Here is a 16,736-nt window from a genome sequence, read left to right as displayed (position 1 = left end):
AGACGAACACACACTCTCGCTCTCACACACACCACGATAAGATTTAAGTGGATTTATGTAGCTGTGAATTTTTAGATGTTTGTTTTCCAGACGTTGTACATTTGTTGTTGTTTTTTCTCTTACCAACAGAGCAGTTGGCGATATGCTGTTCATTTCTATTTGTGCTCTAGTCATTTATTACATCTTCCTAAAGTCTCCTCCACCCCATGTTTTCCTCCTGCCTGTCCTGCCTTAGACATCATCATACTGTACACCAGATATATTTTAATAACTGAAACAACACAAATAGAAATGAAGAAATAAAAAGATAAAAGAAACACATGAACCAGAGGAGACAGAGCTGATCTTGGCATTCGCATCATAATTCTGATGCTGCTGCAGAGGATTTAAAAAGGAGAGAAGAAAATTCCCGAGTCGATGAATTTACTGATGCACTGTAAGTTCTGAGTTCACTGCAGCATCTGGCCTTTCTGTGTGGAGCTTGCATGTTCTCCTCCTGTATGAGTGGGTTCTCTCAGGGTTTCCTCCCACAGTCCAAAGACATGCAGTCAGTGGGGTTGAGGTTAATCTGTGATTTTAATTTGCCCGTAGTGTGAATGGTTGTCTGTCTCTGTGTCAGACTAATGGGTCTAATTGCATAATTACATATCCACTATCTGTGGCTATCCATTAGATAGCTTGACTTCATCTCGTGCAGTCTTTCACCAGTTCATGGGAAACCCAGTCAGCAATTTTCTGTTATCTGAAACGTAGCTGCTGCAGTGCAGCTACACTTTCTACACCTGTGTATGTAGGTCAGGGGTCACTGAGCTTACCGAGCCAATAATTAGATCTAAAGGTTTTAGAATCAATAACATGACAACAAATTTATGCACCTGCCTGATTTTGTTAATCAATTATTGCACACTTTCTGTTAATCCAAGTGTGTGTGTCTCCTATATGATATATTTAACTGACATTTTTATTGGAACAACCAACGATTGTTGGGCAGGAAAATAATGACTATTAACAAGGTTGCCAAAACTTTTTTCATCCCACTGTATGGAAAAGCTCTTTTTTAGAGCTTTATCATTTCACACATAAAAATATTAAACCTTTCCACACTTGCTCAGATGTAGGGAGAGAAAAATCAGGGGGATTTCAGTCTCTTTCTATCCTCGTTATACGGGTTAGTTAAAGTTAATTAGTGTTTTTTGTGTTTGTGTCTCCTTCCAGTTTCCCAGCATGTCCTGGCTGTGATGGTGGAGGTGTATGAGGGGGCAAAGTCTGTCCTGCTGCCCTGTCAGTACACAGGTTTTGTAGTTGAGGACCCCACAATGATATGGACTCGCACTGATCTCAACCCCAAATCTGTCCATCTGAGACAAGAAGAAACTGATGATGTAACAGGACAAAACCAGCGTTACAGCGGGCGCACGTCAATGAGGCCTGATGCTCTGGACACTGGAGACTTCAGCCTCACTCTGAGAAACCCCCGACCGACTGATAGTGGCAACTACACCTGCTCCATCCGCACTGGAAGGGAGGAACTGAAACTGACAGACGTACAGCTGCATGTCAAAGGTCAAAAACCCCAATAACGTCTGTAATTACAAGTCAAAGATGAGTACAGTGCTGACACAGGTCAGAGGTCACAGTAAAAGGTAGTAGAAAGGGGCTAAACCTAAAAAATGGCAGAAACATTTTCTAAACGCAACCAGTCTGGAAACATCAAAACAAAACTGGAGAGAGAAAGAGACCATCACAAACACAGATGCCTTGATTATCATCAGTGTTACTGCTGCTGCTGATGTTGTGGTTTCTTGTCCTCTCAGACCAGCAGGTGGAGGTGAAGGTGGAGGAAGGCTCAGACTCCGTCATCCTGCCTTGCAACACAACACCTGACCTGCCTGAGGACACCACAGTGAAGTGGACTCACTCTGACCGAGAACTCATGATGGTCCATGGGTGTTCAAATGGAAGCGACCACCAGGACGACCTTTACTGTGGTCGCACGAAGATGAACGAAGACCTGCTGAGAACTGGAGACCTCAGTCTGACCCTGAAACACCCCACAGAGAGAGACAGTGGAGGATACATCTGCACCATCTACAGGGACAAAGACATCCTGAGACAGAAAGTAGTGCTGCAGGTCAAAGGTCAGACATGTAGCTACAGGTCAGAGGTCAGAGCAGATTGAGTACAGCGTTCAGCAGTCATGTGATATTGTTTTGTTTGTCCACAGAACCGTTTCCGTCCTGGGCCACAGTTCTCCTGGTGTTCCTGCTTCTTCTTGTGGTTGTTTCTGCGAGTCTTTTGTTTCATTTCCGTCATGCCTTGGTGTCAGGTGAGTCTCTCATACTACACTACCCATAATGCATATAGTTAGCCTCCTCTGGTGGTTTCTTGACTTGTTCCGCTAATTTATTCATTAATATGTAAATATTTAATTTGCATATTAATGATCAAAGTCACAGCCCATTGTTCATCTTACTGCTATCTTACTCCGTACAGTTGTCTATACATGTTTCTGTACATCGTTACCTGCATATACAAACTTCAGTTGCTTATGTAAATAGGACCACTTTGTGTTTTCCTTTTATATTTTACATCCCCTTGCTATAAGAGTTGTGTAACACCCACATTTCTCATTCGTGGGAGTTTTTTGTATTCTTTTCCAATTCCACCAGTAAGATTGGGGAGACCTTTTTCCATTACATTAGCCTGTCCCTGCTGGTGGTGTCGTTCAAACAGAAAACAAGTCTTTGTTAGTCTGTAGATGTTGGAGGAGCTCCTCTCAGAGAGTCTGCAGGACAGTTTGGTCTGAAAGCTCCTCCTGTGTCCTCGAGGATCAGAGTGTAAAATGAGAAGCGAACACCTGCTGAACTTTGACCTCCAGGAGAAAACCTGATAACGTTGCCCCTGTGAGAACAGCGAGATCTGCTCTGAGCAGCTCTGTAAACACAAATCAGACTTTGTGTGTTAGATTGTTTGAACCTCCAGCATTCAGTGAATCTACAGATGGATGATTCAAACAGGACATGGCATTTCTCTACACCTCTGAAAACCTGCTGCTGTCTGTGTTTGTTGCTCTTTCAGTGATTCCGGTGAAGGTGGAGGTGGAGGAGGGGGTGGAGTCTGTCCAGCTACCCTTCAAAACCACAAAACACCTGTCGGGGGAAGTTCAAGTGATATGGGAACGTTACGAGCCGTTCCAGAAGGCCCACATGTTTACAAACGGCCCAAACCAATTTGAAGAACAGCACGAGGTTTACAAAGACCGAACTGTGATGAACAAAGACCTGCTGGAAACTGGAGACCTCAGCCTGACCCTGAAACAGCCCACAGAGAGAGACAGTGGAGAGTACGAGTGTTTGGTCTGGAGGAAGGGAACCTTCATCAGAAAGAAAACCGTGAAGCTCAAAGTCAAAGGTTGGTTTGTCTGTTTGTTTGCTGGCTTATGTGATTGTGTCTGACTGTCTCGAGTCTCCTCTGCAGGTCCAGGATCAAACAGAGGACATCAGGACCAGAAGCAGCTCCATTGATCCGACTCCTCTGACGGCTGATCGATCAGTGTTACGACTGCTGTCGTAATGTTGTCTCTCATGTGCAAATGTAAGTGTGCAGGTGCATTTCTGTCATTGGTGGATCCCGGAGACGGTGCCTGCTGATTGGCTAACTACATGGAGACAACATATTTACACAGGAGCATGTAGGGGTGGACTGCCTTTGTATTTGATCACTGTTTTCTCCTGTTTTTGTCAGTTTTGGAGGTACGCTGCTGTCATTTGGTTTAATTTCTTTGAATATGTTGTTTGTATCCTTGTCTCAGGGACCAAGCAGTAAAGCATAAAGGACCCAGGTGTTTAATTTAAAAAATTGGGTTTTATTGACCCAAAAGTATAAACAGATATTTAACAAAGCCAGAACTTAAACAGGCAGACCAGCAAAACAGGTCAACTCAATAGACTAAGCTCAAGATAACAATTAACAAAACCTCAAACAAACATAAGACAGACTGAGCTCCTGAAACGACACACGGGGGAACGTTAATACTGGTTTAGCTAAACCACATGACACACGGGGGAAAAAATGGCTGCCATGTAACCAACTAATACAAAACAATTAAACAAACTTGAAACACCCTCCAGGCAATGAAGCACGACGGCTGTCAGTGGTACTTCAGCTCTCCCAGCCCTTTTGCCAGACAGGAGAGAAACCCCAGGTGACTCAAACACAGAAAGATGTATTAATCTAAAACAGAACTTTGACCTTGCAGTGTTCATATGTGTGCACGCCTTCTAAACATTGGAAGGTGTAATAAAAACAAATAATAAAGGAACAATATTGGACAATGAGTAGAATATATTTAAAGTAGTGACTGCAAAGCAAACTAAAGTGAAGTAATGCTGAGGTGTGGCTCATCCTGTGCAGCCATCACACCTTGAGCCCCGTTTGTTTGTTGTATTGCTGTTAGCTCCACCCCGAAGCTGAAGTCCGCTCCTTTGTGTTGAACCCACTCATTGTAAATGAATCGCCATCAAAATGTACTAATTATGCGATGTGCTGCTCACGGTCACACGGGGATGGATCAGCCGTATATTATGGTCTGGCCACGCCTAGACGGGCCGTAACAATCAGTTTGATCTGTGTGACTGATCAGTGATGTCAGCATGATCACAGGTCCATAGTAACCATAGTAACGCTTTTTGTTCTCACTCGCCTTTTTTAACTTGTCAATTTGGTTTTGATCTAAATTATTATAATAATTATTGTTCCATGAATTTAACCTCGTCGTAACAATTTAATCTGATCCAGTGTTGTTGTTCTGCTGTGGTGATGGAGCGGCTGCTCCTGACTACAGATGGATGATTCAAACATGGCACACAGAGAAGAAGGAGTAGAAGAAGAAAGCTGAATGCCTGTAATGGTGATCTGCATGGATCAGAGCAACAGTGAGAAAACATGGAGGAACCTTTAAGGCAGCGGTCCCCAACCCCCGGGCCTCGGACCGGTACCGGTCCGTGAGTCGTTTGGTACTGGTCCGCGAGAGTTTAGGCTCAGGTGTGAAATGTATAGTTTTCAGGGTTTTTATCGGTTTTCAGTGTTATTTTGTTATCGTTTTGATCGTTAACTCGGTTTTCCTGGGTCTTTTCACGTGTGTTATGAATAAATCTTCTTTTTTTCGGTACCGGTACTAGTTTTATTTTGTTGTATTTATCCGTGACACCTTAAAGGCCGGTCCGTGAAAATATTGTCGGGCATAAACCGGTCCGTGGCGCAAAAAAAGTTGGAGACCGCTGCTTTAAGGAACAATGTGAAGACAGAAACACAGGAAACACACTGCTGAGCTTCAGATTCAGAGTCTGAAACAGCAACAAAACACTGCCAGTAAACACCATCCAACTATTTAGTGTGTAGTGTATATGTTGAGCTCTGAATGTGTAAGAGTCCAGCAGACAGTCTGATCCAGTTTGGCTCTGCTGAAGTCTGGATGTAGATCATGGAGGAGTTTCTCACTTCAGGCTCTGATCCTGTTCTTACACACTGAGGTTTTGTCTCGTTTTCTTCGTCCTGCTAAGCTGTTCATGTTCAACACTACAGAGGGAACAAATCCACTCAGGAAGCAGCTCATCTGAGGTCATTTGATCATCAGGTTGATTTGGATTCATTGAACATGATGATATTGCTTTTTGAAGTATGATCATATTGATGGTAAGTCATAACACAGACAGCTGCTCTGACTTTCTAGATTTCTTTCTTTCTCTTTATGTACCCCTAAATTACAACAACAGCCGTCTCAAGATGCTTTAAACTCTAAGTCTGTGTAGTGTCTCAGTCATCCAGGTCATGGTCGTCTCAGCAGTTTGGAAAAAAACAAACATAGAGTATGCTGTGCAGAGCAGCGAGCAGTTCTCAGACCTCTGGAGACACCAAGCAGCCACTTCATGCTCTCTCTTTCTAGTCCCTGTCAGGACTCTTGCTGCAGCATTTTGGATTAGCTGAAGGCTTTTCAGCGAGTTTTTAGGACTTCCTGATAATAATGAATTACAGTCGTCAGGCTGGAAGTAATAAATGCATGAACTAGTTTTTCAGCATCACTCTGAGAAAGGATATTTCTAACTTTAGAGATGTTGCACAAATGGAAGAACGCAGTCTTACATATTTGCAAGTGTTATCTGGCTTCATGGTTAAAGCTGGGTGTCATCTGCATAGCAGTGCACACCTGTTCAACCACTCACGTTCATTTCACTGTGATGTGCATTAAAATGAAGCTCCACAGGCTGTTGGACAACAAGCTTTATAGTTTCAGTTGGTCCAGTTTAATGTGCAGCCATCACGGAGAAATAATCAGCAGCACTGAGAGCGCGCTCAGCAACAAAACCATTATTTCACTGCTCTGTGCTTTAAATCAGCAGGTTAATGATTTGCTGCAGCATTCGTTTTCACAATAGTGTTCTTTTATAGATTTTTCATCCCTATCTGATAATGTGTTTTAGTAGGTGGAGCTCGTAGGGATCATTTTTTGTGGAGTCATGTGATCCATCAAACACCCCCTTTAGATTGGTTACATGCTGCCAGCACCGCCTCTTTCATGTGAACGTATGAGCAAACTCTGGGTTAACTTAGTGAGTTAACACATGTTGGTTTGTACAACCTGACTGTAATAATGAAAACCGTCTGTTCTTCACTGGGATTCCCTTTTGTCCAGTTTGGGTTTTGAGTCCATTTTATTATTGTGTGACATTTAGAGGAGGACGGTAAACCTGTCCTGGTCGAGGAGGAGAGATTGCTGTTGTTCTCTGCAGTGGTTTAAGCATTCAAACGACAAACTCTGTAACATGAGTTCACTAAATGAAGCCCCTCACTGTAGTTTATTTTATTTCTGTAAAGTTGCATCATCCTAAAAACTTGATTCTGTTCGGATGTAGATCCGAGTGACAGACTCACCTCCGTCCCCTCAAACAGACCACTCAGTCATGGACGTGTTCGTACAGCAGCTACTTTCAGCTGCTCCCTCATCACAAGACGCTGTCACAGCACACAGCTCTGCATGTTTTACACCAAATGCAACACAAAGGCAATTATTGTCACCACTGAACATGTTAACCTCTACACTATGGAGCCATAAACCTCTGTTCTTACAGTATAGTATGCTTTCATTATGTAACCCGAGTTAAAAAGATGCATAAATAGTAAAAGATAAGTAAAGTCTAAGAATATAAATATCAAAGAGTTCATTTATTTAAATTTTCTTGTATATTAAAAAGATCAAAGTTCATGTCAACTGATTAAAAACATGTTTGCATTGTTTAAAATACGTTATCTTTCTTTTCTTGTGACTTGTTTGTGAGAACTGTAATTTCCTACGGGGATAAGGTCTGTGAAGGTAACACAGGGTGGAGAAGGAAAAAGAGAAAAAAGAGAGCGCGAGGAGAGAGGGCGGTGGTGCGTGAGTTACACGGAGCATCCGGAGAAGTTAGCTTGTTTTTATGTAGTATCAGTGAGTGTGTTTCGACTTTTCAGAAAGATAAGTCACAGTGTCGGTAAGTTAGTGACGTGACACGTAAAGTTTCGGCGTGAAGCTGCTGGACTGTGTGTTTTGTTTACTGCGGCCGTGCAGGCATTAAGTTAAAGCGAGGCTAACCCAGCCGTTAGCTAATAAGGACTACTGTAGCTGCCGTTTCGCTAAAGTTGTGGAAGTAACAAGCTGCAGAGGATCGTTACCGAACTGGATAACGACGGACAGACCCCGGATAGTCACTCTGAGTGCCCGCGTCACTCAGAGTACCTCTGGCAACGTGGGAAGCTAAAACAGGTAGCTTGTGGAGCACGTGGAGATCACGGACCTTCCTCATCTTTGTGCTACTGCATTCAGAGCGGAGTGTTTCTGAAGGAGCTGAAGACAACTTGTTGCCTGGATTAATCTGGTGGGAAGTGCACGTTTCACAAGGTACTGAGTTTATTTATTTATTTATTGATCGTTGAGTGAAGAACTTCCGGTTGGGAGATCGTTTTGGATTTATACTGGAGCAATTGACTATGTGCACGTTAGCATATGCTACTTCCGGTGCAGAAACTCCTGTGGGGAGCTCTGTTTCCGGTGTCCTATTCACGCCCTGTTTACGGTCCAAAACAAGTTAAGCAAATGAATAAATCAAGCGGCGATTTACATTTCTATAGATGTCTCGGGCATTTACCCAATATATCTGTAAACGATGTTCATCGACTTGTCGATATTTTTCCCCGCGCCTCAGAGCAAAAGAGAAAAGGGATTCAAATGTTATATTTCTCAGTGTCCCTCGTTTATCGCGGGTGTTATGTTCTAAAAATAACCAGTGATAGGTGAAATCAAGTAGCCAATTTTATTTTTTGACGGTGCAAAACGTTTGGTGGACATCGTGGACATACAGCACTGCACTTCAGAGTCACACTGCTAGCATCGATGCAGCGATGCTGTACAGGAGAGACGTCACGGAGGAGATCGTCTGCAGTGATCAGGACACAATGTGACGTAAAAAAAACCAAAAACATGCAAACTTGCACTAAAAAATCTGTGAAACAGCGAGGTGAAAGGTGAACCGCGTTATAGCGAGGGACCGCTGTAATTTTGAAGGTAAGTCACAACATACCCTTCGTAAATACTAATGTATAGAAACCGTTACCAGCAATCATTCATTTTTGTGTGGCTTTTTTTTCACGGTTTGTTAACATGCTGTGTAGGTGTGTACTTGACGAGCTGATCTCGACATAACGGGAAACATCTGGTTTGACTATTGTTCACCTGTAGTTTGAATGCTGAACATTTGCCTGTTTAAATCATGAGACCAGTCACTGTACAGAGATGTGCTTCTGAATGTGGACGATGTGTCTTCTGCTGCAGTTCTGCTTGTGTTGAGTGATGTAAACAACTGATCGATCTAAACTCTTTAAACGTCAAAAATGATCATTAGATTTTTTATGACACACAGTGGTGAGTGTTCCCACCTCCTGCTCTTTGTAACTTAACGCCATCTTTCCGTTTTCGAGTTGTGGACATGATTTTGGAGGATATCTTCGCAGTAGCGATTGACCGCAAAGTAAAGCTACCGGAAATGTACAACCCCACATCCGGTCTCAAACCAGGAAGTTAGCATTTTCTCGTGCACAGGGTCAATACAGGCCTGCAACGTAGGGTTTATCTATGCCGGCTTTAGGTTTAGTTTGGGACTGTTTCCACAAGATAATTCCACTTTAGATCAACAGTATCCAACCCCACAGTGATACCATATCAAAATCAAGTCAGTCTGATTTTGCCTTCCAAAATAAAAGCCCTTTCAAATTTAGCATATATGACCTACTCTTTTAACGATTTCAAAATGCTCTTAAACAGAATTTTGCTGTTTCCACAGGATGAATCCATGTTAGATCAACAGTATACAGCTCCACAGTGATACCATATCAATATCAAGTCATTCTGATTTTGCCTTCCAAAGTAAAAGCCTTTTCAAATTGTCCATAATTCACCTACCTTTCAGTGATTTCAAAATGCTCTAAAAAGAATAATTTCGGTTTCCACCTTAGAATTATTCTGAAATGTTTTTTCATTCTTTCTGTTACTCACATGTATGTTTTGATGTGCAATGGTGTTAGTTTGAATGACATCTCCAAGGCCCTTTAATTTATAATTGTCTTTTTTCTTTTTACTTTGTTTGTCAAGTATTCACCACATTTAAAACCCACAAAAAAAAGACAATAGTTAACTTTAAAATTAGTACAGAGGTGGAGAATAAACTCAGCCGTGGTGTCTTTTGTCTTATGCAGTCAGAGAGATTATTGAATGTTTTGGTGGATGTATTTTCCTCTGTGGTGGGTTACGATGTGCGCCCCCCACCCCAGGCTCCGTGGGGCTTGGTGGTGGTGCTAATATAGGCCCCCGTCCGGATGTGCCTTTGTGGCTTCCAGGGGTGCCTACTTGGGTCAGTGGGGGACCTGGCCCCACGAGAGAGTACTTTGCCTTCACTTCCCTCCTCTCCTCATCCCCACTCCATCACACCGCCACACATGCAGGGCTTTGGCGTACAGTTGTTTCACTGAGGTGGGTGTGAGACATTCCTGCTGTGTGCCCTTCCGACCACCTGTACCTCAATTTTATTCCACAATCTATACATCAACATCACTTGTGCTGGGCATGCTGAATGGCGTCCAAGGGATGGTCTGTGTATTCAACCTCTCCTAAGTTGCCGGTGCCCACGTCTCAATTTTAAATACATGTAGATGATAATGTTTCTCGGCAGGGGCCGTGCTGACACCAATATTTATTATCTACTGTTACTTATACTTATCTAGGTTGTGGCTGTGATACTTGCTGTTGTGTACTGTGTTATATTTTTGCTTGTTTTCTTTTCTGTTTTTTTCTTCCAGTAGGTAATCCAATGGAATTTACTGTCTTGTGTCACCGTCCCTCATCCCCTCTGTTTTTCCCCTCTTTTGAACGTCTCTTGTCTAAGTCTTAACCCTTTAAAACCGGTCAGAGCAGCACGCTCTGTTTTGCGTAGCTATTTTTAAATCCCGGTAGCTCTGCAACCACATAAGCTAGCGCAATAATTTTTTTGCATATGAAACCGGAGGAGTTGTACTTACATCTTATGCCATCAGCTTGTCCTCGGTCACAGTTTCCTTCCACATATAGCTTTGCAAAAACTGCATAAAAAGCACTTGCAGCAACAAAAACATAATATTCCAGAAACACGCTTTGCCGATCCGATCAGCTGTTTGTAACACTTCCTACGTTGGAATAGATGTCAGCGCGAACTTTTGCATGTCCACCATGACCTGCCCGAAACTCGAAGTGACGTCATTTTCGCGGAAATTTTGTTTTTTTACCATCAGGGCCTCATGAGCCTATACTGGTGTTTTTAAAAGTTATCTTTGACTTTATGACTTTCTGTGTCGTTTCTGGGATGCTTAGGACTCATATTGCACTGCTGGAAATAGTTTATTTTGATGCATATGCTGCTTTTTCTCAAATTTGCATTATAATATTTATTTTCGTTTTTCCTGCAGTATATAAAAATTGGTGTATTTCAAAAATAAAACTATGAAGACACTCAAAATAAATTTCTTGTGGTGGGAAACTATTTTGTGCAACTTTTTTGTATTTGCAGTTTTGAGGGATAAGCCTCTTAAATTTCTCTAACTAGAAATATATGTTAAAAAAACAAAAACGATTTTCAATTTTTTTGTAGTTTATTGCACTTTTTTGCAATTAATGTAATTACTATGCACTTAATGCAGACATATTATTAAAATCTGGGCTATAATGGTTGTATTGATGTATAGCAACTTGAAATGCTCCCAAAAATGGCTCCACAGCATGTAAACATATAATATAAGCTCTGGCGGACTTGGTTCTATGGTAGGTCTTAAAGGGTTAATATTTCCTATCAACCAATTATGTGTATTCCTGTGATAATAACTGCAAATTTAAATTTTACAATAAAATGATTGAATAAATAAAGATATTTTAAAACTTCAATCAAGTGGAGCAATATTGCAAAGCCATAATGGTCCACTTGAAAAAAACAAAATCTGTTGGAGAGCCTATACCGCCCACTACTGGACGTTACAATTAAACAGGTGAGCTTGGAGTGTCTGACTCTGTCGACATTTCAAAAACTAGAGGTGAAAACATGTCATTTTGAACATAAAAGTCTTGTGCAGAAAAAATGCCGAAGAAGGAGAAGGGGTGAGTTCCTTTTTTAAGTATAAACTTTAAATAGTAACTTTTAAAATTTGCTAACAAAGTAGTTCATCTCCAATTACATGTAATTGAGTAATCAAGTCTTGTAGCCTAGCCTAAGATATTAGCCAGGTTATTTCTGATTGTAAAAATGTCTTTTTTCTTATGTGTAACACGTAAAATTACATTTATGTCACCATATTATTACTGGGGTTTTTTCGATAACAGGCTTCGCTATGAGCAAAAACAAAAAAAGATTTGCGCACAGGACTCAGGCAAAGTTGTAGCATACGGCAGAAATTAATTAACGTGTTCTATAACAGGCACATCTGTTGCTAACAGGCAATGGCTTTTTAACATCAAGTGCTGCACATTTTCTTCAGGGGCATTGTATTTCACAAAAACATGTTCAAATAGTACTTGAATAGAAACAAAGTTTTGTAATTAGTGGCACCGATTTAAAATTGTTCTCAATTCATTGAGAATATTATACATATTCTTTATAAAATGTTATGATTTCATATTCATCAATGATATAAATGCCACTGTAATGTTTCCTTTTTTACACTTAGAGTCTACCGCTTCTGCTTATTTGGGGTATGTATTTTTTTTCTTCTTTTCTTTCATATACATTTTCCAGGAAAAATAAAACTGAAAATGCTATATCTTCTGTTTTAGAACAAAAAGAAAACGATTACAATCAATGAAATTATTGAAACTGTGGAACAGCTGAAAAAACATGGCATGCAACTGGAGGACCATGCACTTCATAAAGAAGGCCCCTGGGGTCAAGTTTGCCTGACACTTGCTATTCAGAATAATAAAAATAACCGCTACAGAATTTGTGATGCATTTCATCAGGTTAGTTCTTTTCACTTAATTTTTTTAAAAACATATTGTATTAAATTATTTAGTTAAAATCAAATTTATTAAAAATGTATGCCTGTTCTCTACAGAACTTGTCTATACCAGTCAAAGGGGATTCAGATAATGGACAAAAGCCACCAGAGCAGGTTCCATAAATAAAATTCTATGTGTTTGATATCAAATATGTTGGTATACCAAATTTTAGTCAATGTGTTACTGTTGAAATTATCCCTAAACTTAATATTGTCATTTTCAACAGGAAGAACTATCAGCTGCCTCTTCTCTGTCACCGGACATCTCCTCGCAGGTGGAAGGACAGCTGTCTCCTGAGCAGGTCAGTCATTAAAAAATGCTTTCAAATAAGTTATGATTGGTGCTAGGATCATTGTTTAAATGACCACTTTATGTTACATAAAAAATATTTTTAAAAACACAATATACAATTAAATAAAGAATTTTATCAAATGTTGTAACATAGAATGAAATTTATATTTCATGACACTTCTCAACATGAATTTTTGCTGTATATTCTGACATTAGAAACACTGGTTGTTAATATACTTAAAATACACAAGTATTTCAAGTATATTTACTGATATTATAGTAGTTATGTAACATGGACAAAACGTTTTCTCACAAAATAAATTTTTCCTCTTTTTTAGCCTAACAGCAACTCATCTGATGATGGATTCATAAGAATCAGGGTCCCACTTGAACAGACTTTTTTTTTTCTTGAAAAGGAAAGAATGGACTAATATAAAAAATAAGAGATCCCAAAGAGGATACAAGGGACTACAGTGGACAAATCTGATTTCAGACGGAATACGGACAGTGTTTCCATATTGTTCCTTTGCCTTCAAAAGGCACAGAGTCAAGGCTTTGGACTCGGTAAGAAAGGGCCCTTTCTTCTGGTGTCTGGGTTACTGCAGTTTTGAGGACTGTCCAGTCACTGTCACTGTAGATAATGAAGACGATCTAAAGGCAAAAGTCAATTTTCAAGGTCTCGAGTGTGTGCACAACCACTATGAACTAAGAAGAAGGCCAGTAAGAGCTCATAAGAGAGATAAAATTGGCCATGAATTGGAAAACCAATTACCTAGAGCCATGTATCTGGAAAAAATGAGCAAAATGGATGATGATGTTGTGCAATCGGGGTGTAGAGATGAAGTTCCAACTCCTCAAGTGTTGAGAAACATAGCCTTGGAAATCCGAAAGAAAAGTCGTCTTCATCATAATGAGATTATGAGTCTCCAGTTAATGGTGGCAAACAAGAAGAACAACCCAGAGGATGTATTGCAGAAAGTGATGTTACATCCAAAAGGTGTTTTTTTTTTTATGGTCTTCCAGGAGCATTGAGATTTTCCAGAGCCGCTGTCGGGAGGACATAGTTTATTTGGATGCTACAGGAAGTATCATGAAAAAAAGAAAGGGTTCGCCTCCTTTCTATGTTTACGAACTTGTAGTAAGAAATCCACAGAAAACATCCTCTCCCCTACCAGTGGCTACATATTTAACATGTGACCATACCACTGCCTCAGTCACATATTTTTTGGAAGCATTTCTGACTGATGTTGCAAAGGGCCTTTGGGCGCAAAGCCATGCGTTCACCTTTAATGCTTATGTGTGATGGATCTATGGTCCTAATGCAAGCTATCTGTTTAGCTTTTGCAAAAAAAAATCTGTCTGACACAATAAATCATTATTATAACATCACAAGGAAACAAGGAAAACTTCGAGGTTCCAATTCTTCACAGATGCCTTAGTCATGTTATGAAGAATGCCAAGGAGATCTGTAAAAAGTAGTAAGTGTAGTCCTTTTAATACAGTATTCACTTGTTTGTTTTTTATTGTGACGTGTGACATGGCATTTCATTTTTCAATTTGGGAAAACATTATTACTGTTTTGGAAACACTTAAAGATAATTTCTTCTTAAACTGCACCAAAGAACTACCATCTTGCAATGCACACTGTTGGAGTCTTCACTACTGCAACTTCCTTAAAAGACCTCACTGACATGGTTCGAAGTGCTGCAGTTGTTTTTGGGAGTCCTTGTAGTGGTGAGAATGTCGAAAAACATTTTCACAACCTGCAGTTATGGATGCAGAAAGCCAATGTTGATGTTGATGGCAATGCCAGAAACTCAAAAGCTGATGAGGACCTGAAGGTAAACTGAAGTCAATTTTTATTATTTATCTAAAGGCTAAACTTTTGCCTCTTATACATCTTTTTAAATACTTTGGAATAGCATAATAATCACAAGTAATTTTAAATGTTTTATACAACATAATGTTGGGTTTTTAGATTAAAAATATGAAAGATGAGTGCACACAATGTTCAAATCACATAATTATTCTGTTTTGTCTGTTGGCTTGGGAGTCAAGGGAAACAACCTCTTTGGGAGACATTTTAAGGAGCTCATTTCCAACACATCATTGGAGATGGATGGTGAGGCAAACCCTTACTATAGCAAGGGGCTCATGGAGCACATCAGCAAATATCTTCTTCCTTTTTCTGGATTATGGTCTGCAATAATGTTAGGTAAGCCATTTCAAAGTAGACAAGTAATTAGTTTATAAAATGAAATTACACACATCAATATTATTCTAATCTTCAAAATCCAAAGGTGACCTTGGAAGACATGGCACTGGGAAAATGTATGAGCAGTACCACAACAAATACAATGCCTTAAGAAAGATCAAGAGACAAGTAAGACACATGATTTTTAGTATATATACATATTTGTGTGGTGTGATTGAGAAACGGCGGGTCCAGAGGAGTCATCTGTATTGCAGATCATACAACATTGCACACAACAACAATGTGTATCTTTAAAAAAAAATCACATTTAATGATTTCTTAATTTGATTTTTCAGAATATTACTGAGAGTAATAAAACGCAGGGATAATGGAGAAGAGCCAGTGGGATCTGAAAACATATCCGTCTACGTTCGGGAAGGCTCACCAGGCTGGATGACTTTGTTGTCCAGTATCAAATCAGTCACACAGCGCTGCTGAAGGAGTACGAAGACTCAAAAAGAAAGCTTCAAAGAAAGGTTTGCAGAATGACTGGCTGATGTCCATCAATGCTTTGCCGTTTCAAAATGGAACATTAAAAAGAAGTCTTCTTGATGTGGTGGGATATTGAGGTGCCCCACATTGTGATTTTATAGCTTGGTGGCACTGGTGTGTCTTACTGGACATTTTTGTGTGTTTTGCTTTATTGTAAATTAAGGAAAATGTTGTCACAGCATTTCACTTGTAATTCCTAAACAATGTTCAATGACTCCTATATTTTGTTCAGAAATTTAGAGTGGACGAAGAAAAATGGAAGGAACGTCGCCAAAAAAAGAAGGGGAGATATGTAACAGTACTCCGCAAGCCCTTTCCTTTCAGGAGATCTTCAAAGACGGTATAAAATGTTGCGCAAATTTATCGTTCATTTATAAAGACAAATATTTTGCCTAACATTTTTTGTATTTCTTGTACACAATATTTATATAGGTTGCTTCCTCTATGGCCCCGAGTTCCCCTGTGCAGACTGGTAGAGTTGAGGATGTTACCTTGGAAACTCCAAAATTTCAGGTAGGATTGACAACTGCTAACATAAAGGATTCATCAAAGTAATAGTGATGTCTTCTTTTTCCATAGAAGATCCTTTCCATGACACAGTAATCAGTCATGGACACGTGTATGAAGGGCAAATCTTATTTATTTACATGTTGATATTCATGTTCAATTCATTCGATGTGAACATCCAGGATTTTGGTTGACTAGTTGTAACCTTAACCTAAGTGGGAGGCACCAAAATTCAAAATGATTGCAGTGATTACATGGTAAATTTTTGGAATAACAAAATAAATAAATATGTTTTCCTCAGTAGAAACTGAATGGGAACAAGCATTCAGGAACATAGTTAGAGTATGGGAAAAGTAACTTTGCAAGTGTTGCCATTACAGCTTTGAGTTTATATAGTTACCAATGCTCAAGGGTGGCTGTAGCTCAGGTGGTAGAGCAGGTCATCTACTGATTTGAAGGTTGGTGATTCGATTACTGGCTTCTCCTAGTCTGCATACCAGATATCCAAGATACTAACCATAAATTGCTCTCCAGTGCATCCATCGATTGTGTGTGAACGTTAGAACACACTTAGAAAAATCTGCTTGGGTG

At 40.0% G+C, this 16,736-nt stretch overlaps 2 protein-coding genes and 1 pseudogene across 3 annotated transcripts in view; all 3 read left to right on the top strand.

The window, feature by feature from the left end:
• Nucleotides 1-1,406: 1,406 nt before the first annotated feature.
• Nucleotides 1,407-4,167, top strand: LOC148103204 (butyrophilin-like protein 2). Its single transcript, XM_087838667.1, has 5 exons — nucleotides 1,407-1,563; nucleotides 1,815-2,138; nucleotides 2,225-2,326; nucleotides 3,079-3,411; nucleotides 3,478-4,167. The coding sequence occupies exons 1-5, from the start codon at nucleotides 1,422-1,424 to the stop codon at nucleotides 3,522-3,524; spliced, it is 948 nt and encodes a 315-aa protein (XP_087694793.1). The 5' UTR covers nucleotides 1,407-1,421; the 3' UTR covers nucleotides 3,525-4,167.
• Nucleotides 4,168-11,687: 7,520 nt separating this feature from the next.
• Nucleotides 11,688-14,402, top strand: LOC148103203 (uncharacterized; annotated as a pseudogene).
• Nucleotides 14,403-15,506: 1,104 nt separating this feature from the next.
• Nucleotides 15,507-16,736, top strand: part of LOC148103201 (uncharacterized) — a 28,894-nt gene continuing 27,664 nt past the window's right edge. For both annotated transcript variants that reach the window (XM_087838496.1, XM_087838497.1), the window contains exons 1-3: nucleotides 15,507-15,622; nucleotides 15,871-15,978; nucleotides 16,071-16,151. The gene's annotated coding sequence lies outside the window, so the exon portion shown is untranslated. The remainder of the gene's footprint in view (nucleotides 15,623-15,870; nucleotides 15,979-16,070; nucleotides 16,152-16,736) is intronic.

Source organism: Neolamprologus brichardi, chromosome 3 (genome assembly GCF_056152115.1).
Source record: "Neolamprologus brichardi isolate AB-2024 chromosome 3, ASM5615211v1, whole genome shotgun sequence".
Taxonomy (NCBI): Eukaryota; Metazoa; Chordata; class Actinopteri; order Cichliformes; family Cichlidae; genus Neolamprologus; species Neolamprologus brichardi.
Note: the sequence above shows the minus strand (reverse complement) of the source record. Positions and strands in the feature narration are given on the sequence as shown.